The sequence below is a fragment of the Ursus arctos genome, unplaced genomic scaffold (genome assembly GCF_023065955.2).
Source record: "Ursus arctos isolate Adak ecotype North America unplaced genomic scaffold, UrsArc2.0 scaffold_7, whole genome shotgun sequence".
In the NCBI taxonomy this organism is placed as follows: Eukaryota; Metazoa; Chordata; class Mammalia; order Carnivora; family Ursidae; genus Ursus; species Ursus arctos.
Window position 1 is genome coordinate 78,145,690 of NW_026623089.1, and position 23,169 is coordinate 78,168,858.

A 23,169-nucleotide genomic window follows, 5' to 3' on the forward strand; every position below is an offset into this window, starting at 1 on the left:
AAGGAGACATTTATATTGCCTTATATAACCTTAAAAGCTCTGGCCCGGGCTTAGATGCTTAATAAGTGTCGGTATCTCTCTCTCAGCTCTCTCCTTTGCTTTGTATGTCCTTTCTTTTCAGGCAGGCTGCTTGCAAATAATAGACAGGTATGACTCCTAGCAGACCCAGGGTTACATCCTGGCTCCATTAGCAACTGCAGGAGGAAGAGAGCTACAGTTTGAGCAAACATCCTACATTAGGTTTTGATTTAACTGGATTAGGGCATGTACCCATCCCTGAACCAAACATTCTGGCCAGAGGCTTGGGACGTATATCTGATGCTGAAGAAGAGAGCCCATCCCATCTCCATAAAACCACAGGGGGAATGATAGCTGCCCAAAGGGGAAAGGCTGCTGTGCAGAGAGAACCGTGCCAGTTGTGTACTTCATATTATTCTGAAGGGTTCTGCGATTCATGCTGCACTATTGTTGATACATTACTTACAGTTAGTTTCATGGAACCAAAGCACTATAACGCTCTAAACTTTGGAGGTTCTTCACAGATGGGAAATATCGTGCTGAAACATGTTGTGACTTCTTTCATATTACCTTCTTAGTTTGTGTGCTGTTAGTAAAACCCAGGACATGGGAGTATAAAGTTCTAGAATCAGAGTCCTGTTTAGGTTCGGGTCCTGATTTTGAACAGGATAACTATGTGCCGTGGGACTGTCTTCTTATCCTTGAAATAGAGGTGATAGTATCTGTCTTACGAAGTTGTGGTAGTATTGGGGATATGTGTAAAGTGTCTGGCACTTAGCTTGATATACAATAACTACTTCTGTATGGCATCACTGTAATAATAACCATTCCTAGGAGCTATATTTCTCCCTTTGTTAAATTACTTTCCTGTAATAATCTTGTTGTGAACATTCTGAAACATAGATTTTCAAGCTTCAAGCAGACACTATTATTTTAGAACATCAACATTATTTCTCAGTTTAGAAGTGCCGGTGAAAAGTTTACTGAAATAGAAAATTACTTTTTTAACTGAGGAATCTAGACTGTGAATTCTTCTTAGAGAAGACAGTCTGAGGGTACTGATGCACAGAACATGAGCAAAACATTACATATCTTGTGTTGTGGGATCCAGGTGGAATTCTGGCCTGGAAGTACTATGATGGTCTCCTCGGTTTGTAAGATGTGTGTAACCATACTTCTAAATTTCTGTTTTTTAAGAGATTAATCATATACAAGAGACTTATATAAAACAACTCAGGTTAGAAAAATAAGTGGTTCATTAAAGATACATCAGGCAAATGTAAGTTTCAAAAGCAGATGACAGGATATCATTATCAGAGTGCATTTACAACAAAATGTATAAAACTAGATCAAGAATGTCATTTTATATTAACACAGGGTACACCCCACAAAGAAGACTTAACAGGTATGAACTCTTATGTGCTAAACCTAACATCAAATACAGTAAGAAAAGCTGGAAGAAGTGAAGAAAAAAATTGATAGAAAAGCAACAGTAATAGGAATCTTTAATATACTTGAAGATCAAGAAGGTACAAAATAAGAAGATATATAGATGACTCAAATAATATAATAAAAAGTAGCCCATATAATGTATCTTTTTTCTTTTTTTGTCATCCACAAAACAGTTACCAAGATTGGTAATTCATTAGGCCAACTACAAAGAAAATCTCATCTCCAAGTAGAAATATATAAACCCCGTTCCTTGATTATAATTCAGTATGCTAGAGACTTTTTAAATATGTAGTTTTGTTTTTTCCCATTTTTTAAAGATTTTATTTGAGAGTGAGAGTGTGTACAAGTGGGGGAGGAGCAGAAGGGAGAGGGAGAGAGAATCTCAGGTAGACCCTGCACTGAGTGTGGAGCCTGACGCAGGGCTTGATCTCACAACCCTGAGATCACGACCTGAGCCAAAACCAAGAGTTGGATGCTGAACTGACTGAGCCACCCAGGAGCCTCCAGCTAGAGATTTTTTTAAAATGTTTAATCAAATCAGATCAACCATTTGGAAATTTAAAACTGGTTACTTAAATAATTTTGGGTCCATGGGGAAATACAAATATACTTTAGAGATTATTAAGATAATAACCAGTAGGAGGGAGGGATTAATAGAGATGAAAATATAAATTGTGAATTAGCAAGCAGTAAACCATTTGAACTAATAATTTCAAACACTGGTTGTATGAAGTTGCCTATAAAACCAATACATCTCTTTTAAAGCTCTTTTCAAAGAAAAAGAGAAAGGGGAAACACAAATATATTAAGTTTGAGAAAGGTGATAAAACTTCACTGTGGAGGTAATTAAAAATTATATTTGGGTCCCTGCTAATGAATTTGAAAATTTCAATGGGAAATAAGCAATTTTCAATGAATATCATTACTTGAAGGTGAAATCCAAAATTTGAACAGACCATAAGAATGAAAATGTGTGGGAGCCCTCAAGATGTACCTAATCTGAATTGCGTTTCAGGTGGCTGCTGTCAACCCTGGAAGTGTCAGATGATTCTGTTATCTAAGTTGGTCTAGGTGTTAGAATATATGTGAAACTTCCCAGATGACTGCTTGCAGATTAATGTCCTTAATCTGATAAAGATAGCATACTTTAAAAAACAGCAAGTATAATATGGGAGAAATTAAGTAATTCAGTTTGGCCAAAAGGAAAAGCACATTCAAGGGAGTTGTGAGAGATAAGAGTGGAAAAGAGGTTGGGCTGTATTTTTATTTTGTTGTGGAATTCCAGTGTGTGATAAGTTTTCTTATTTGGGTAGTCACTGGGAAACCATTTAGCATTTTGAATTGTTAGTCTGATTCATCTGACACTTTTATAAAGTTAATCAAAGAGTGGGTATAAAAATAGGTTGGAGAATAGATAAATCAGAGGCTGGTAATCATTTGGCTATTGCAAAATTGCAGGAGGTGATTGAGCTAGAATGACCACAGAAAACTAGAACTGATATTTTGAGAGGTATGTCACAAAGTCTGGATTTTGGCATCTGAATGTAGAAATCTACTAAGAGTATCCTAATGAACTTAACCGCTGGTGTGCTTTCCATGTTGTGTGGACAGTGTGTGTGTGTGTTTGTCTATGTATGTATGTATGTATGTATGTATGTATGTATGTCTATGTATGTATGTATGTACTGTATGTACAGGTAGTTGATCTGCTGACCAATCTCTGCCTTTACTCTGCGGCCTGGGCCTTTGCTTAGTGCTGGGATTTCCTTACTCCGCTCTTCTGTAACCCTGTGTGGATCACTACTCCCTCTCAGATTGTTTCCTTTACTCTAGCAGGAAGAAGATGGCATCATCAGTGGTTGAGTGTAAACTCTGGAGTTGGAGTACTAGGGTGAAACTTAGTTCCATTACTTACAAGATGTGTGACCTTACCTCATCTATAGACTGCTGCTACCAATAATACCCACTTCATGAGTACTAAATTATATTTATGAAAATACTTAGAAGAATGCAAAGAACATGGTAACAGTTCAATAAACAGCAGCAGTGATGGTACTAGAAGAGGTTTTGGGCTCAGGTGCTGGGAAAAATAGTGAATATCATTAATAGAAATAACAGAGGTTGGTCCGTGCAAGAAGAGGAAAGCTTCAGGGGCGCCTGGGTAGCGTAGTCGTTAAGCGTCTGCCTTCGGCTCAGGGCGTGATCCCGGCATTCCGGGATCGAGTCCCACATTGGGCTCCTCCACTGGGAGCCTGCTTCTTCCTCTCCCACTCCCCTGCTGTGTTCCCTCTCTCGCTGGCTGTCTCTCTGTCACATAAATAAATAAAAATCTTTAAAAAAAAAAAAAAAAGAGGAAAGCTTCAATTTTTGAATATGTTATGTTCTAAGTACTTCCGAAATTTTCAAGTAGAAATGTCCAGCCAAGTATTAGAAATTCTGGACCAGGAGTTGGGAATAAAGCCATATTGAGAGACACAAGTTTTGGAGTTAATGTGTTAGACTGATAATTAAACTACTACAACAGAGAGGATTGACAAAGAGGGGCTCACTCAGATCAGATTTTCAAGGTATGCTTACATTTAGGGAAAGAAGAGAAGAGATAGCCAGTAAGGGTAGGAGAAAACCTTCGAGAGTGTATTCTAGGATAGAGGCAGAGAATTTTCAAAGTGGCAACAAAAAATGATATAGGGTGGAACTAAGAAAATAGTAGGAAATGACTGTTAGTGACTATTAAGAACTAACGACCATTAAGAAATCAGCCTCATGATGATAACAGATTCCTATGAAGTAAGGAGCAGAGGCTTACCTTTGAGAGTTTATATAGAGAAGGAGGGTGACAGTTTGAGAGAGATACAAGATTTGGGGAGAGTGTGCATTTTCAGTCCTTGAATTGGTTTGGGTAAAGGACAAGGGTTACCTGAGCTGATTATTAGGAGGAGACAGGTAAATCAAAGACAAATGCCAGAGAGGGGGTAATTAATAGAGCAGTTGCCAGAATGGAAGCCAGGTGAACATGCAGAGGCACTTTTTTAAAATATCAGGAGTGAAAAAATGTTAAGGTGGGAGAAGGGAATTTTGAGAGTGCCCACACTGGATGACCTCAGGGTTCCCAGTAAAGCAGGAGCTACACTCATTAAGGGTGATGTCTGGGACAGGATAGAAAGAGAGGTGGGGGGGCGCCTGGGTGGCGCAGTCGTTAAGCGTCTGCCTTCGGCTCAGGGCGTGATCCCAGTGTTCTGGGATCAAGCCCCACATCAGGCTCCTCCACTAGGAGCCTGCTTCTTTCTCTCCCACCTCCCCTGCTTGTGTTCCCTCTCTCGCTGGCTGTCTCTGTTAAATAAATAAATAAAATCTTTAAAAAAAAAAAAAAAAAAAGAGAGGTGGGTTGAACAGAGTGCTGGAGTCATTGCTCAGTTTAGTAAATGTGTACCAGAAGAACAAGGTACTGGAATGATAGAGATTGGGAGTCATAGGTGAGGGTGAGTAAAGGCCGCAGATATTGAGAGGAACACCACACATCTTCCCCGGCCATCTTTCTGGTCCATGAACATAAGGGAATGGAAGAAGCAATGGTGGCCTTTGAGATGATGGCTGGGAATGTGGTATGAAGTTGACCTGAAGAATGCCAAGTGTAGCTAAATTAGAATGTTTTAAAAATTATCTTTGGGAAAAAAAGGTTAAGAATATAAGTAACATTCTTTGCATTTAGAGTGGAAAAGAAGAGTCATTAGTGGTAGAGGGTGGGTACTTCGGGGATGTGGTTATAGACCAGTTTAACTTAAATGTTCTTGGTTAATTTAAATGAAAAATGGAAATTTTGAAAACATGTAGGTATTTTTTAATCTCCAAGAGTGAAGTTCAGCCCTCTTTAAATAGGTATAAAATAAATTTTTTTTACAGATTTTATTTATTTATTTAGCGGAGAGAGAGACAGCCAGCGAGAGAGGGAACACAGCAGAGGAGTGGGAGAGGAAGAAGCAGGCTCCCAGTGGAGGGGCCCGATGTGGGGCTCGATCCCAGAACGCCGGGATCACGCCCTGAGCCGAAGGCAGATGCTTAACGACTGAGCCACCCAGGCGCCCCTATAAAATAAATTTTTGAAGATCGTAAAATGTTCATTTCTTAGATTTTAAAAGAGATTTTAGTCTTTATTGTCAAAATGCTATAGGTAAAACATGCACATAAGCCCTTGTTTTCAGTATATGCATCCAGGAAATAAAATATTTGAAGTGTGTTAAAAATTGCATTGTCAATTTAGTATGGAAGTTGTATTCATTTTATTTCAAAATCTAGATTACAGTATGGTTCATTGTATCGTTAATAAAATTTGAGAAAGTGTGCATCGTGGCCATGAGAGATGAGACTGGAGGGAAGGACACACTATAATGCTGTCATCCGTACCTATTTGAGCCTTCCAATTCTGTTATTTCTGCTAATCTGAATGCATTGAATTTGAGGGTGCTGCTAGGTAGGAATTGCAAAGTTAAGCTATAGAAGCCAAATTATGCATGATTTGATAGCAAAAGGATTAATTAATTAAATGGTCCTTTTCAGTGTTTTTCTTTGAATTTTGTCAGTAATTTTGTTCAGCTTATATTTATACACAAATTACTCATCCATTGTTGACATCTAGTAGATTCATACATTCTTTCTCTGTACATTTGCCTCGCCCTTTTGGTAAGGATTAACTCCGTATATAAAAAGCTGCATTATAGTTGTGCTGCCAGTCACTTGCTACTTGAGAAAAATGAAAGCTTTGAAAACCTTTTAATTATTCATACAAACTTACACCAAGAAGGTAAAGAGGAAAATCTCATCTATAATTCCACTAAACCCCAACAAGTGACTTGACAGCTTGGTTGTCTTATACACTCCCATTGATTTAATTTTTTGAATTTAAATATAATTTTATTTAATTTTTAGACTAAGTCATAAATTCACATGGTTCAAAAAAGATTCCTTCCTGCCCAGCCATCGTCTATCTGCTATTCTCCCCCCACCTGCTTTGCAGTTCTGTTTTTTTATCTTGATAAATATGAATAAGTTGTTTATTGAAGTAGCATTAAATAATGTGATATAGTAAACCATTTTACATTTAAACACTTTTTATTTATAATGATTTTTAACATTAGTTTTTTGTAGGAGCTTTTCACGGTAATACTATTTTACTACTTTAAGAAAATACACAGAACCAAAATTCCAGTTCTTCCAAAATTATACTTCAAATGTAGATAGGATTTCTAAAACTGCTAATTAGGATTTGTGTAACATTTTGTAGGTTTAGCGTGCTTTTGTGTAACTGCATTTAGTGTTTACTCCTCATGAGAATCCTGTGAAGAAGACAGGGTAGGTATTGTCTTCATTTTCCTGAGGAAACAAATCAGAGTTGGTGTTTTGACTGTCAGCTTTCAAATCCAAGTCTTCTGATTGCATGGTCTTTGCACTATAGCCAGAATCTTAAATCATTTGTCCTTATTGGAAATGGCTTTTATCCGTTTTTTTGACATTTTATGTATTTTTTAATTGTAATGAAATCATGCTAAGCTTTTTAAAAAACAAACCTGAGAATACTAGAGTGAATACCTGTTTACCTGCCCTTCTGTGTATCTGTCTTTAAACTCACATTCACGTACTTTATACTTTCCATTAGAGGGAAGAAAAGAATTTGTGTCCAGAGTGTTTAACACATGGGGAGATTCAGATGCCAATAATAAAAATACTGCAAATTCTTTTTTCTCTTGAATATACTTTTTAAGTTTTCTGCAAGCCACTTTTAACGGTCAGACATCTTCATGTTACTGTTTGCCTTCTCTTCGTAAGTTAAGCGCTTGGACTTTGGTGAAGCTACACGTGTCCTAGGAAAGGAGCCCTCAGACCTCGTGTATTCAGCAGCATTAGTGGGTGCCTGGCTGCACACACTAGATTGTTTCCTTCAGATAAACACATGAACTATATATATATTTTAGCATTTGTAACACTTAAATTTTCTCGAACATTCTGCACATCCCTGGTTTCTTCTGCAAAGAGAGGTACGTAGCTCAGGGACATCTCTTAAGTACCTGTTACCGAAGTCTTGCATCCATCTGTGCCAGCCACAGATTCCTGTGTTTATTGGGGGTCTGAGCCCATCATCTGTTGCTGCTGCTCTTTCTGCCTCTTACAGGCACTGTGCCTCTATGTGTTCTGCTGATTCTGATACACTTTTGCCTAAAACATAAGTCACCAAGCTTTTGAGGAATTGTATGTTCAGTACAAGTGCATACACTTTTGTGGGGAGCCCTGCGTGTGACGAGCACAGCTGCAGTGCGGGTGCCTTTGACAGTTATTTTGGGTGCACAGAGGCCCGTGCTTGTTGGGTTCGTGGGCTGGAGCACCGATGTGACCGTTGAATAAATGAGGGTATTATGATAATTATATTTAAGGGAGAAAAGTTATTCTCATATTTTCCTTTGTACTGATGTTGCTCTGATTTACTCTGTTGTTGAGCTGGATTTAAATATTAATCATTTAAGGTCAAATTTCTAATGTATATATGTTCTTCAGTGGGTACAACCCAGTTACCATAACAATTTAGTAAAATAACTATAATGGAATTTTTCTTTTGAATTTGGCTTTTCTTTTTTTTTTTTTTTTTCTGTCCACCAGGGAGTAACTATTCCCAGTCAGAGGCGCTATGTGTATTATTATAGCTACCTGTTAAAGAATCATCTGGATTATAGACCAGTGGCACTGTTGTTTCACAAGATGATGTTTGAAACTATTCCAATGTTCAGTGGCGGAACTTGCAGTAAGTGCTCTAAATTCTCATCCTTCCATGTATTGGAACAGTTTTCTGAACATATCTAGATGTTTACATAAAAATCTAGAAAGAAATTTACCACACTTACAATTTATGCAGGGGTATAGATTTCTGCAGTATCCAAACTAAATAAGCAGCTCACTTGTTCAGCACATTGGTCTAAGGAAGCCAAGAGCAATGGGTTTTAATGTCTTAGAAGCCAAATTATATTTATGAAAGAAATATTCTTTGCTGCATCTACCAAATGCAGCCTAAATTGTGACCAGATGACTAAAACCCTATCCCAGTAGAGATCCAGCGTCAGAGTAGCAGTGGGATTCCTTAGTTTCCTGGTGTGGGGGCAGGACCAACTCCTTCCTATCTTAGGAAGACTAGATATTGGTAATAATGGTGACAGGGACAATAGAAGGAAAGGAAAAAAATTATAAGACATGGTGACCAGCTGAAATATGTTGAGTGAATAGGGTTGAGTCAAAGTGTGTGGAGTATTAGAGATAACCTGGATTTAGATCCAAGTTCCAATCCTAGCTCTGTCATTCCTGGACTGTAACCCCAGGCACCCCGTCTACCTGTCTTTATGTTTGCTCGTCAGTAAAATGAAGATATTTTGAAATCTGAAATTTTTCTAGATGCGTGACGTACTAAATAGAGATCATGTCGGTGATGTCTGCCTCGCATTGATTTCTCCCTTACCCTAACCTCTGTGAGCTTCCCTCAGTCATCCCGATCCTGTTCTGCTTCTCTGCTATTCTTGGCTGGAGTTCTTAGCTAGACTGGTAGGAGCCTTAATACTTAATACCCAGACCCAAAGCAGTTAGTCAAGAGAGAACGCGTGGAAGGAAGTAATATCCAGCCCTGTAAAAGACCAGACTATTGCTGCTTTTTTCTGTAACAGAATTTTATATTAGTTTCTGCCTTGGCAGTGATCAGTCATGTTTTCGTGTTTAAGAAATATGTTTCATTTATTGAGAGTGCAGTTTTGTAGTTTGTAGATAAGAGACCACTACAGTATTTCTTTGAATACCTCTAATAATATTTCAGTGAGATTTTGTAGTTTGTTAGGGATTTCAGTTTTTAGTTTTAAGTTTTGCTTCTTGAAAATATTTATGTAATCAAAAAATTTCTATCCCTAAATTAACCTAAACCAAGGAAATTAAATTTCTTGGTGGTGTTTGTCTTTTTCAGTTAGGTGTCATCACCTTCATCGTATCTTTCCTGTATTCTTAGAGCGGGGCAACTTTATCATAGGCCACAGATTTATTAATAGGGCGTGGTGCAGGCTTCTCAGAGACCTCTGGTGCTGTCATCATCTCAGTAGTTTTTTAAAGTGCTGGTAAAAGGCACAGCACAGGGAATGTGGTTACGGGCACTGCAGTAGTGCTCCGTGGTGACCGGTGGTGGCTCCGCTGGGCGGAGTGCAGCACAGTGTGCACACTTGTGGAATGACTGTGTTGTACACCTAAAACTAATGCCACACTGTGTGGCAACTCTACGTCAAAGTAAAAAAGTTTTTGACAAACCAAAAAAAACTTCTAAATGCAAGGCACTGAACTGTCAGAGATCATTGACATAGGAACTTAACACATTCATAGAGGAGAAGGAAAAAGGAAGAAAAAATTCCTGCTCTTCCTATAGGATAAATATCAGGTGTAAGGGCCAAAAGAAAGGTATAACTTATTAGGGAGATAATAAGGGAAAGAGAACATTCAGTTCAAGAATCTTCCTATCTAGTGTAATTTTTTTCACATTGGCTTATCTAGCAAAAATCTCCTATCAGTTCTGCTCTGCCTGCTGACACTTAAACATTGTAGTGGATTTTTGTTCTTTGTCTTTTTTCAGTATTACATTTAAACTTTTAAAAATTACTGACTACTGAAAACTTTTTAATCTTTACTAATTTTCTAGTTCTCCATGTATGCCCTGTGATTTCATACTATGTATTGAAACTGTACTATACGTAATACATAATTGAATGGGAGGTTATATGTATAAATTATAAATGGTTTATTCAGAAAAATGAAAGTTCTGAGGGTTGTCAGTTTCATGGAGGAAGTCCAGCTCTTCCTTGAGCGTGGAGAAAGCATGCCCTGTGATTAGCATTAAAACTGAAGGAAGCATTGCAGGCCTGACTTGAGGCACAGCAGTAGGACATGCATGGGACCTCGGGAAGAGAGCAGGGTGGGCTGTGCGGCCAACTGTCAGAGGACCCTGAATGGGTCCATCAGACTTGATTTGATAGATGCTGTGGCATCAGTGACAATTGGAGAGGCTTAGGCTCTGTTTGAAGTCTGGCTGTGTAGGAAGTCGTGACTACAGGATGGGGAGCCTGTGGGGGAAAGGAAGCCAGTTACGGGACTTGCTGTAAGCCAGATGTGCTTTGCTAAGGCAATCAAATGGGATTTGATTGCTCTTTCCTTTGCCGTTTATATCTAAATAATTTGTCAGTTTTGATTCTGGCCATGTGAATAATTCACAGAAAAGGGAAGAAAAAAAAATGAATCTCACTGAGACTTGGAGACATGAATGTTTTTGGTTTTTAAACATGTTTTAGTCAGGCCCATGGTGAGCTGTTTACATGAGGATCCTCAGTGGGTTTTTGAAAGTGTTGGTTTGGATCTTAGGTGAGAGCTAGATTTGGTATTTTGGGAAGCATCAGGCAACAGACATAGTAGTTATTAAGTAGCCTTCTGGGTAAATGTGGTACAGGGCTAGAGGATGGGAAGGCTCAGGGCAATGGAGTGGGAGGACTGAGACGGGCGAGTTGCGAGTTTGGGTTCAGGAGTTAGGTTGGGACTTAACTTTGAGGAAAACGAAGTTGTCAGGGGTCAGCAGCTGTTTTCTTATTGGATTATTGTCCTGATATTCCTAAAAAAGGGAAAAGTTACTATACTCTTTACATCTAAAGTGGTTAAAATGTTAGTAAAAGATGATCAGTGTGATTTCCTGTCAGTACACAATACAGTATATCAATATGCGTATGTCAGAACAATTTAATCCTGAATTTTGTTCACCAGGGATTGACTTGTCATGTCTTTAGAACACAGTCGTATCAAAGAGCAAATACCCGACTTGTGTCTTAGAAGTCAGCAGAGAACTGGACTGATGTTGTGCTTCTGATAAGTTAGGTATTAGAGATCCAAGATGGAAAATTCATATTGTAAAGGAAATTATTTTCTTTAGTGATTTGAGGAAATCTTTTCCACTTCTTTTTATTAAAACCTTTTAACTTAGTTTTTGGGGTAAATCCTAAGTAACGCTGATTTGTAATTAGTTTATGAATGGATTATACAGTTCTAGAATTCTGAAGATGCACATTTTAGATGTAGTTTAATTGAAATCTGGCTTATACCGTTAATATGCTTCTTAAGGTCCTAAAATCAGGCTTATCAGATTCTGAACTGGTAGAGTCTTAATAAGATTACAAGGCGTTTTTGTCCTGGCTGATTTTTATCACAGCTTTGAAATCATACCTTTTTGTTTGCTTTTTCAAGCTAGACTTTGTAGTGAAATTTTCAGAATCACGTAGTCTTGTAAAATGGCTTGCTGTACTTTGAACCTTTAGTGAAGGAAGTGAAAATTATTGACCGATTGTTAGTGTAACGTTTCCCCTTTTTGGAGTGCCGTTTTTCTTGTGATAACTGCCTCACAGATTCATATTAGAGAAACCCACCAGGCCGTTCTCAGACCTCCTGTGTACTGTGTGCGTGCTGATGCCGCCCAGATGAGCCAGTGCCTGTTCAGTAAACTGGAACACGCATCCTGCTTGGGTCAGCCTTTTGCCTTTTCTCACTTGTTGGTCACATTGATGAACAATGTGATATTTCTTTTTGCACCTTTAAGGATGATGCCTTTTAGTGTTGAGGATTTTATGCCTGTTTTTATATGTGTGTATATTTTCATGTACTTTTTGCAAGCTTAGGATTTTATTTCTTGATTGTCTTGGCATATTTCCTTCAAGACCCACTTCTTATTTGTAAGGTTAATCGCTAAAACATATAATCCTTTACTTTATTTTAAAACAGACAGGGGCCAAAGCCAAAAATACTTGTCAATGAAAATGGAGTGTGTTTTGGAGGGAGGGGGATTTTGCTGCAGTTTGTGCTTGAGTCTGTTGTATTTCTTTGCAGACATTTCAAATCTTTTTCTTCCTGTTTCTCATGATGATGGCTTTATATCCCTTTAAGAAATAAAATGTGAGCTATAGGTAAAATAAATAATGCTTAATATTTTTATAAATATTGAGTCTTGTGTTTAGGGAATTTATTATAACTTTGTTATAGATTCTCATGCGTCTTGTGAACATGTAATGATTTGTGTATTGTGGGTTTTGTTACATGGTGGAGACATTCAAATACTGTGGCAAAGATCTATTTTTAAAGTTACTTTTTACGCAGTTCATAATGTGCCAGAAAATTATTTTAGCATTTTAATTATAAATCTAATTTATATTAGATTCTTACTTTTAATGTTAAAGTCTTGCAGTTATTGTAGTGCTGTTGGGACTTAGTATTTGTGAAATAGAACCAGTGAATAGAACCTTGTGTTGAAGCTTCAAATTAGGGAAACTTTTGTACTGATTATACTATTTGACATTTTTTTAAAATATTGATTTGTTTTCGATCTGGGTTACAGATGCAGAATTACTGCTTTGGGTGTATTGCTAATATTAACCATTAAAATGGTTTTTGACAGTTTGACATGTGAAGGCATTTCCTGTGAAATGATGCTAACATGTATTTAACCATGCAGATCCTCAGTTTGTGGTCTGCCAGCTAAAGGTGAAGATCTATTCCTCCAATTCAGGACCCACACGACGGGAAGACAAGTTCATGTACTTCGAGTTCCCTCAGCCGTTACCTGTGTGTGGTGACATCAAAGTAGAGTTCTTCCACAAACAGAACAAGATGCTAAAAAAGGTTTGCACCTTACCTTTTTTGGGAAGAATATCCAAAATCGCCATACTTTGAACAGTAACCTCAGATCTTTTGTTTAAAATATTTGGTTAGGCAGAATTCATTCCGTTAGGAGAGATTACAGGGTATTTTGTGACTGACCATCTAATGAATTATAATTGGTTTTCTGTTGGGTCTGCACATGCTTTGCTTACTATAGCACTGATGAGCCGTCATAATGGTAAAAAGTCTTATTAGAGGAAGAGCCCTTATGTCATTGTAATTTGAAATAAATTTTCTTTAAGCTGGGTTATTCAGAGAAACTTTGTAAAAATATTAAAGATTGCATACCCCATTAAGTCAGTTATAGTCCTTTTAGACAGGATGATCAATTACTGAGGAAAAAGTTAGCAAGGGGCCATGGGCCATGAGTGTAAAAAAAAATTTGTCTATAGGTATAAATAAGATCTGTTCCATGGTCTTGTGTAATGATACCACTTTTCCCCCATTTTGGTTTATTTTTCCTAAGACTACATCATTTTATGTTTAGCTTTCTCAAAGTTATGGAATATTTCGAATTTTAGTTAGGAGAGCGATAAGTATGCAAAAGAAGTAATAAAGAATGAAAAAAATGTGATATTAAATATGCAGGTTTAGAAAGTTAGTGAAGTTTGGGGCGCCTGGGTGGCACAGCGGTTAAGCTTCTGCCTTCGGCTCAGGGCGTGATCCCGGCGATCTGGGATCGAGCCCCACATCAGGCTCTTCTGGTATGAGCCTACTTCTTCCTCTCCCACTCCCCCTGCTTGTGTTCCCTCTCTCGCTGGCTGTCTCTATCTCTGTCAAATAAATAAAAAAAAATCTTTAAAAAAAAAAAAAAAAGAAAGTTAGTGAAGTTTGCATCTTACTGAGCCATAGTTAGGGAATTCAAGAGCTCATTCTTAAACTATCTTGGTTTAAAATATTAAGTGAATATTTAAGGTGAGTGCACCTAAGGTGCAAAATTTTGGGGTAGTAATGAACAAAAATACTAGCTTTGTATGTTGTTACTGCCTCATTATACATACCACATAGTGCAGCTAATCTTTAGACATTCTTAGTAATAGGACTGATTTAGTTTTCCTGATATTTAGCTTTAAAAAAAGAAAGAAAATAAGAGGAAGTTTCATTTATTACAAAAATTTTACACTCTACCTTGACTTATCTGAAGAAATACAATTTCCTATATCCAGAATCCACATGGCTTGGAAATGACAAAATGTTAAACTGGTTTTTTCACCAGAAACCCATTTCCTACCTATTCTATATAAATAAAAGTTATATATATCTCGATAACTTTGGAAAATTATTTTTCAGTAGTCCAGGAAGTGTTAGCAGCTGTTTACAATGAAGTATTTTTTCCTTTGTATTCATTCTAAGACTGGTACATGTAAAATACTATTTATTTATTTAAAGTAGGCTCCACGCCCAACGTGGGGCTTGAACTTACGGCCCTGAGATCAAGAGTCACACATTGTACCAACTGAGCCAGCGAGGTGCCCCTAAAATTTTATTTTTTAATTTAAAAAATAGGTACCTGCATCACTGTCTCCCTATTCCTTTAGGATTGCATTAAGTTCTTACTTTCACTTATCATCTGTACATTACTCTAATTTTTACATGTAAAATTGAAGATTAGATTAAGATCTGTAATATTTCTGTATCTGGGATTACTTTACATATATTTCCATGTTATGTGATTTTCCCTGCCTGTTATATGTTGCTGTGATTTAAACAAAAACAGGTTTAATATAATCAGTACCTATACTGAATCCACATTTTTGGAGATTTAAATATTACTAGCTTATGTTCTTTTGACTCTAAGTAAAATATGTATACAGTTACTAACTCAATAACTTTGCTAAAATAATTAAAGTTAACAAATATATTTTTTAAAGACTTACATATGAGATTGCTAGGTACTGTTAATAGATAAAAGGACAGTTAAATGTAAGAAACTTAAGGGTCTTACCATCTTCCTGGGAAAATAGCAAAACTCGAAGGTAAATTAGAATAAGAGATTTAATGGCAATTTAAGGCACCAGCTAAGATGTCACAAAGCTGCACATCGTTAACTGCCACGTGACCGATGTAGGCCAAATTCCAGTCACTGAGAGAGAGAGAGAACATTTTCTATGTTGATCAAGAAATGTTTGAAGTGATGAACTTCTGACGTGTTTTTTTGATCAACAGGACCTCGTATTATTTGTAAGTAGTAATTTTTAAAAATAGGCATTTTAAAACATAAAAAGTCAGAATTGCTTGTCTTCCTTCCACCATATTCTGAACGTTTTCAGACACACATATTGTTGTGTAAGAAACTGGAGGCACTTAGTGTTTGTATTGCTTCTATCTGCCTTGCTTCATCAGGAAGTTGTGCTGACATTCCAAGAACTTTTGTTAAAGCAAATTTTGTAATGGATAACTTTTTAAAGATTTTATTTATTTATTTGAGAGACAGAGAAGGATTTGGGGTGAAGGTTGCAGAGGGAGAAGCAGACTCCCCGCTGAGCAGGGAGTCCGATGTGGGACTCTATCCCAGGACTTGGGGATCATGACCCGAACCAAAGGCAGACGCTTAACTGACTGAGCCACCCAGGCTCCCATGTAATGGATAACTCGTTGAAACAGAACATTAAACCCATTTCTGATTATTTAATACGCACATACATACAAACTCAAACATTTTTTTTAAAGCTAACATTAGACAAGAAAGGAAATATTTTACCTAACGTTTTAAAACAAAAGTAAATTATCTTAGAACTTCCGGAATTACATTTTTGGTCTAAAATTTGAACAAAAGAATGAATAAGTGTATGTGAATTGGATGCAACAATAACCCAGAGCTTGCCAAATATTAGTCTGTATGTTTGTCTTCATCCAAACTATCAAATGACGTGTGGCTTATTTTATTGACTTCTTGGGGCAAATGTTGAATATAGGTGGTATATTTTCTTCTTTAAGAAAAATTTAAAATTTGTCTTTTTTTTTTTTTAAAAGGACAAAATGTTTCACTTTTGGGTAAACACATTCTTCATACCAGGACCAGAGGAAACCTCAGAAAAAGTAGAAAATGGAAGTCTATGTGATCAAGAAATTGATAGTATTTGCAGTATAGAGCGTGCAGATAATGACAAGGAATATCTAGTACTCACTTTAACAAAAAATGATCTCGACAAAGCAAATAAAGACAAGGCCAACCGATACTTTTCTCCAAATTTTAAGGTCAGTTAAAAACATTTTGAGGAATTAGTGTGTGGCTGTGTGTGTGTGTGTGTGTGTGTGTGTGTGTGTATGTATGTGTGTGTTTTAAGTGTATAGCTGGTGAAGGACTTGTGTGTCTAAGTTTTAAATTAAGTATTATTTAGAAGCAATATTTAGGTATCAGTAATGTGAGTTTCTAACATGGATGCACACAGTCAAAAACTGCTTCTCCCCCCTGCCTTTGTTGTTTGGTGAAATTTGGGGCAGGGGTTGGGAAGGGGAAGTCAGTTTATGGGATATGAAGTAGGAATGGGGGAACAAAGAAGTAAAAGGGAACTCAATCATTTGGGAATGATTCATATGGAATATTCTGAACTGTTCCTGCTTTTGTCCCCTTCCAATTTATTCTCAACTCCTCAGAGAGATCTTAAAACAGACGTGACTGTGTCATTCCTGTTTATACTTTTTAAAGTCCTGTGGTTTTTTGATACGACCTACAAGGACCTACATAATTTCAGCACAGGCCTACCTCCTGCATGAGCTCTAGCCACATTCTCCTCCTGCTTCGAGATTCACCCATTCTGGTCTCTCAGTTCTTCCAAATGCTAAGCTCCTCCTGCCTCCAGTCTCTTCAGTTCTTTTTCTCTCCCTGTGCCTCTCCACCTTCTGCCTTTCCCTGCCTTTCCCACATTTGGCTACCCTTCCATGTTGTAGCCTTTGCTTCAGTCTTGGTGCTCTGAAGGCCTTCTCCAATCATCCTCTTCTGTTACTCCCTTTCTGAAGCTCTACTTCCTCATATTATGGAATTATTTGGGTCATTACTTATATCTATATGTGATGTGTGTGCATATTTCTATTCCTGTGCATTGATAAAAATTTTCCAGGTTAAAAAATCTGATTTGTCAATATTTCCAAGTGGTAGTTTGCCCTTTTTTCCTTCCCCTTTCCTGTTTCTCCTTCTACCTGATTTTCCCCCTTCCTTTCACCATACCCTCCTTTCTCTTTTCAAAACTTCTCTCGTTTTGCCTCATTCCATTTTTATAATATGCAGCAGGCCTACCGATAGCTGGTAAGTGTAAGAATATTACGAATAATCCTAAAAATAACATATTTTAAGTGAAAGTAAATCCACTATTAAGTGCCTTTAGATCTTACATTTCTTTTAAGTGGTTAGAAGGTCTTTTAGAATCCATGGGTTTCCACTGACCATCTTTTACCTAAGTCTGCATTTTCCTTATTTATTAGCTTTTATGCTGTGACTTCCTTGAGTTTTATTGTTTCCTGTTTTAATATTACAAGAATATATATTTGTGATTACAAAGAAAAACTATTTCAGTTATCAGTAAACAAATATCATGGTAAGTGCTTATCAACAAATGAAGCAGAGGTGGGATAGAGAAGGATCTTGGTGTGTTTTAGCTGGATAGTTAAGGCCTCTCTAGCAGGTGACATTTAATCAGAGGCCTAAACGAAATGAGTGAGCTGTACAAATATCAGGGACAGGACAGAAGGGCAGATACAGAAGCCCTGAGACAAGAATGACTCTCCTGTGTTTGAGGAGCAGTAGATAAGCAGTCACTTTGACTAAAGCACATTAGTCCGAGTGTGAAGATATTGGTGTGTTTTCAGCACAGGAAGGATGTCATCTGAATTTTGTCTTTAAAATGTAGACTGGAGAGGAAGTAGGGAGAAGAGGCAAGAACGGAGCAGGGAGGTGAGGTGAGATGCTGCCTCGGGGTTTAGTGCAGGTGTGAGGTGGTGGCTGCTTGGACTAGCGTGGTGGCAGTGGGCATGTGGAGAGGAGGTAGAGATGGTGTCATGCAGGTGGACCCGAAAGGATTTGCTGATGGAAGAGATGTTGGATGTGAGAGGAGAAGTGATGATGACTCTTGGATAATGGGGAGGGGTTGTAGATAAAACAGAAGGAGCAAGGGATTTCACGACAGATCCAATTGAAGCCTCACCTCTCCTGCCTGCTTGCCCTTCTGGGCCTTAGCTTCCTCTCCTTGGAGATGGAAATACCTGCCTCCTTGAGTTGCTTGACGATTCTCTTGCCACTGCCTGTGAGCCCTTCGTTCACTGTTAAATCGCTGTCTGTTGTTCGTAACCTTTAGAACTAATGGGATCCCAAACATTGCTGTTGGTCAGTGTTTTTGTAATACAGTGCTTGTATTTGTTTAGTATTATATTTGTATCAGAAAATACACTGAGGTTTAGACAGGTATTAGGTGCAGCATTCTTTTGGAACTCAGCTATTTGTAGAATTTTGTGATTGAAAATACATTTTGTAAACGATCGATGAACTTCAGTGTCAGTGCATTTCTTTTGTAGAATTATTTAGTTAATGCTTGCAGCTTGTGCTTATTAAAGATTAGTATATTAACATCCCAGTGTATCTTTTCAGTGTGTAAGAAGACATAGGAAATCCAAAGAAGAGGGTCATTTAAAAGACAGCTGCCTTTTGAAGATCCTATTTGTCATCGCATTTTTATAAAAAACGAATCTGCTAAAAATACCTATCTTTACTAAGTCATTTAAGAGTAGTCAGATTTATGGATTTTCCACTTAAACTCTCTCTTTTTTCTCTAGGTGAAGCTGTACTTCACGAAAACAGTAGAGGAGCCATCAAATCCCGAGGCTAGCAGTTCAACTTCTGTAACACCAGATGTTAGTGACAATGAACCTGACCATTATCGATATTCTGACACCACTGACTCTGATCCAGAGAATGAACCTTTTGATGAAGATCAGCATACACAGATTACAAAAGTCTGAATTTTTTTTTTAATCAAGAGGGATAAAACACCATGAAAACAAACTTGAATAAACTGCAATTGGACCTTTTTTTTTTAATGGCAATAGGACATTGTGTCAGATTACCAGTTATAGGAACAATTCTCTTTTCCCGACCAATCTTGTTTTACCCTATACATCCACAGGGTTTTGACACTTGTTGTCCAGTTGAAAAAAGGTTGTGTAGCTGTGTCATGTATATACCTTTTTGTGTCAAAAGGACATTTAAAATTCAATTAGGATAAATAAAGATGGCACTTTCCCATTTTATTCCAGTTTTATAAAAAGTGGAGACAGACTGATGTGTATACGTAGGAATTTCTCATTTTGTGTTCTGTCACCAACTGAAGTGGCTAAAGAGTGTTGTGATACACAGGTTCACATCCTACCCCTCTGCACTTGTGGCACAGATGAGTTTGCAGTTGGCTCAGAGGAGTTTCTCAAGGGTTTAGCTACATTGTACTGCATGTGTTCGGGCTAGGGGAGTGGAGGGAGTGCTGGGCTCTGGACCGCACACCACGTCCAGCTGTCTTGCGCACCTCTCTGCAGCACGCTGCGGTTTCATCGGGACGTGTGAGGGATTGGCCGCTGTCACTGCTTGTCGTTTTGTGCATTTTATTTTTTTTAAAGCATATTGGTGCTAGAAAAGGCAGCTAGAGGGAGTGAATTGTATTGGGGGACAGGAATGAACCTTCCACAACTTCTTACGAATCCACAAGTGAAGGGATACAAACATAATGTGGTCGTAGATAAGAAACACAGCAACCATGACTTAACCATACAAATGTGGAGGCTATCAACAAAGAATGGGCTTGAAACATGATGAAAATTGACAATGTATTAAATACATTTTCTCAGTTGTAACACCTTCTCCATCTCCCGTGTGTAATCAAGGCCAGTGCGAAAAGTCAGATGCTATTAGAACCTACATCAGTCAACCACATACACTTCTTTATGAGTTTTCAATCATATACCTGCTGTGGATGCTTCACGTGCTGCCTGCAAGCTTCTTTTTTCTCATTGAATATAAAATATTTTGTAATGCTGCACAGGAAATTTCAATTTGAGATTCTACAGTAAGCGTTTTTTTCTTTAAAGATTTATGATGCACTTAATTCAATCCAATAGCTGTCAGCCGTTCCGCCCTTTTGACCTTACACATTCTATTACAATGAGTTTTGCAGTTTTGCACATTTTTTAAATGTCATTAACTGTTAGGGAATTTTACTTGAATACTGAATACATATAATGTTTATATTTAAAAGGACATTATTTGTGTTAAAAAGGAAATTAGAGTTGCAGTAAATTTTCAGCACTGCACAAATAATAAGGCATTTACTTTTTCAGTAGAAATTGTCCCACATAACGCTTTCATCGATGTTTTATTGAAAGAATAGATTTTTTTTTAAATGTGCAGTGTTGAATCATTTCTTCATAGTGCTAGACTTAGGACTAGGGCTTCAATTTCACTTCTTAAATATCATATATTTGATATGCCCAGACTGCATATGATTCTAAGCAGAGTACAACTACTATTGTAAAGCTAATGTGAAGATACTATTTAAAAAGTTTTTTTCCCCCCAGAAATTTGGTGTCTTTCAAATTATACCTTGACCTTGAAACATTTAAATATCCAGCCAGTTTATTTCTTAATGGTGTAAAATCTCATTTTCAATAACTTATTGGTGCTGAAATTGTTCACTAGCTGTGGTCTGACCGAGTTAATTTACAAATACAGATTGCATAGGACCCAACTAGAGCAGCATTTATAGAGTTTGATGATTAAATAGATTAGGCAGAACTTCATCTAAAATATTCTTAGTAAATAATCTTGACATGTTTTCCATACCTCATCAGTTTCATTCAACAAATAAAATTTTTAAATTTTTAACACAGCTCTTAGGATTTACACATTTGTATTTAAACATTGATATATAGAGAATTGATTGACTGCTCATAAGTTAAGTTGGTAAAGAGACAACTATTCCTAAGATCTCAGCATGGAAATTTATATACCACCTTACTTTCATAAAAGCTGAAAATTATTGACCTAAATGAAAATCAACTATTCATGTTTTGAAGATAGTTATTAATACTGTTATTTGTTACAGTTTTGGGCACAGAATATTAAAACATAACTTGTGTTGTTCCAATATGTAACATGGAGGGCCAGGTCATAAATAATGACATTATAATGGGCTTTTGCACTGTTATTATTTTTCCTTTGGAATGTGAAGGTCTGAATGAGGGTTTTGATTTTGAATGTTTCAATGTTTTTGAGAAGCCTTGCTTACATTTTATGGTGTAGTCATTGGAAATGGAAAAATGGCATTATATATATATTATATATATATAAATATATATTATACATACTACTCTCCTTTATTTCAGTTACCATCCCCATAGAATTTGACAAGAATTGCTATGACTGAAAGGTTTTTGAGTCCTGATTAAAACTTTATTTATGACAGTATTCATAATTAGCCTGAAATGCATTCTGTAGGTAATCTCTTTGAGTTTCTGGAATGTTTTCTTACTTAGACTTTTTGGATGTGCAGCCGCTTACATGTCTGAAGTTACTTGAAGGCATCACTTTTAAGAAAGCTTACAGTTGGGCCCTGTGCCATCCCAAGTCCTCCGTAGCTCCTTGCGAACATTTTTTTTTTTTTTTGCCATAATTATTACAGGGCAGTTGAATAAATAGCATCCCCATTCTTTGCTGTGGCACAGGTTATAAACTTAAGTGGAGTTTACCGGCAGCATCAAATGTTTCAGCTTTAAAAAATAAAAAGTAGGGTACAAGTTACATGTTTAGTTCTAGAAAAATGTGTGCAATATGTTCATAACGATGGCTGTGGTCGCCACAAAGTGCCTCGTGTACCTTTACATACTGTTAATGTGTCATGCATGCAGACGGAAGGGGTGGGACTGTGCACGGAAGTGGGGGCTCTAACCGCAGTGTCCGGCAGCGTTGCCTTCCACCCTGCCGGTTCAAAAGTTCAATCTGTTTTCATAGAGAATATATATACTAAACATTTCAGTCTGTTAAACAGCCTTACTCTGATTCAGCCTCTTCAGATACTCTTGTGCTGTGCAGCAGTGGCTCTGTGTGTAAATGCTATGCACTGAGGATACACAAAAACATATGATGTGTACAGGATAATGCCTCATACCAATCAGATGTCCATTTGTTATGGTGTTTGTTAACAACCCTTTATCTCTTAGTGTTATAAACTCCACTTAAAACTGATTAAAGTCTCATTCTTGTCATTGTGTGGGTGTTTTATTAAATGAGAGTATTTATCATTTAAATTGTTTAAAATTATTGACTTTTTAAATAACAGCCAGCCAGATGTGATTCTCTGTAACGTCCCCTACCCCCCACTGTGTCCTTCAAAGCCTGCAGTGATAAAAACATGGGCCTTTGTCAGCTTGGGATAGAGTATCTATCTGCCCGTGTTTAAGAGAGGCGCTTTTTTAGGGCCTTAGTCAACACTTAATAAATTGTTTCATGCGCATTAAATAACATTCTAATCCTGAAAAAGTTCAAGATTCTTGAAAAACTGCCCCCCCCACCCTGCCCCCGCACTAAGCCAGATGTCTGAAAGGTAAGTCCCCAGCATGGATTTGATACTTCAGATTTCAACTTGGTGACTTTTCCATTCTTTTCGATTCCGTAGCCTGCCATCAACATATATGGGAAGCCTCATCTACTCATTGTGACTTGTGCCTTTTCAAAATTGATAGTCCTGAGTAGTCTAAAAGACTCTGTGTACTTGAATCAATCTTGTGATTTCTAGCGTCCGTCGAAGTGTAAAGACTAAGGCGTATCCTCCTTTCAACGGAACATAGTAAGGTCTAGTAAGTGACAGTGTAGCTTGTACGGTGTTTGGAGAATTTGAAAGAGAATAAAGCAGACCATGTATGTAACAGTGAGATTGAATGTCATTACAGGTTTACATTGTGTTGTGTGAC

General features: G+C 37.4%; 1 protein-coding gene across 2 annotated transcripts in view; it reads left to right on the forward strand.

The window, feature by feature from the left end:
• PTEN (phosphatase and tensin homolog) overlaps positions 1-22,464 on the forward strand; it is a 90,054-nt gene extending 67,590 nt beyond the window's left edge. Inside the window, exons 5-8 of one of the 2 annotated variants that reach the window (XM_057308849.1) lie at positions 8,116-8,257; positions 13,019-13,185; positions 16,198-16,422; positions 18,991-22,464. In XM_057308849.1, coding sequence (XP_057164832.1) covers positions 8,116-8,257; positions 13,019-13,185; positions 16,198-16,422; positions 18,991-19,176 — 720 coding nt within the window. In that variant the 3' untranslated portion in view covers positions 19,177-22,464. Of the gene's footprint in view, positions 1-8,115; positions 8,258-13,018; positions 13,186-16,197 lie in introns of both variants that reach the window. The other variant, XM_057308850.1, reaches the window with a different exon arrangement.
• Positions 22,465-23,169: the final 705 nt, after the last annotated feature.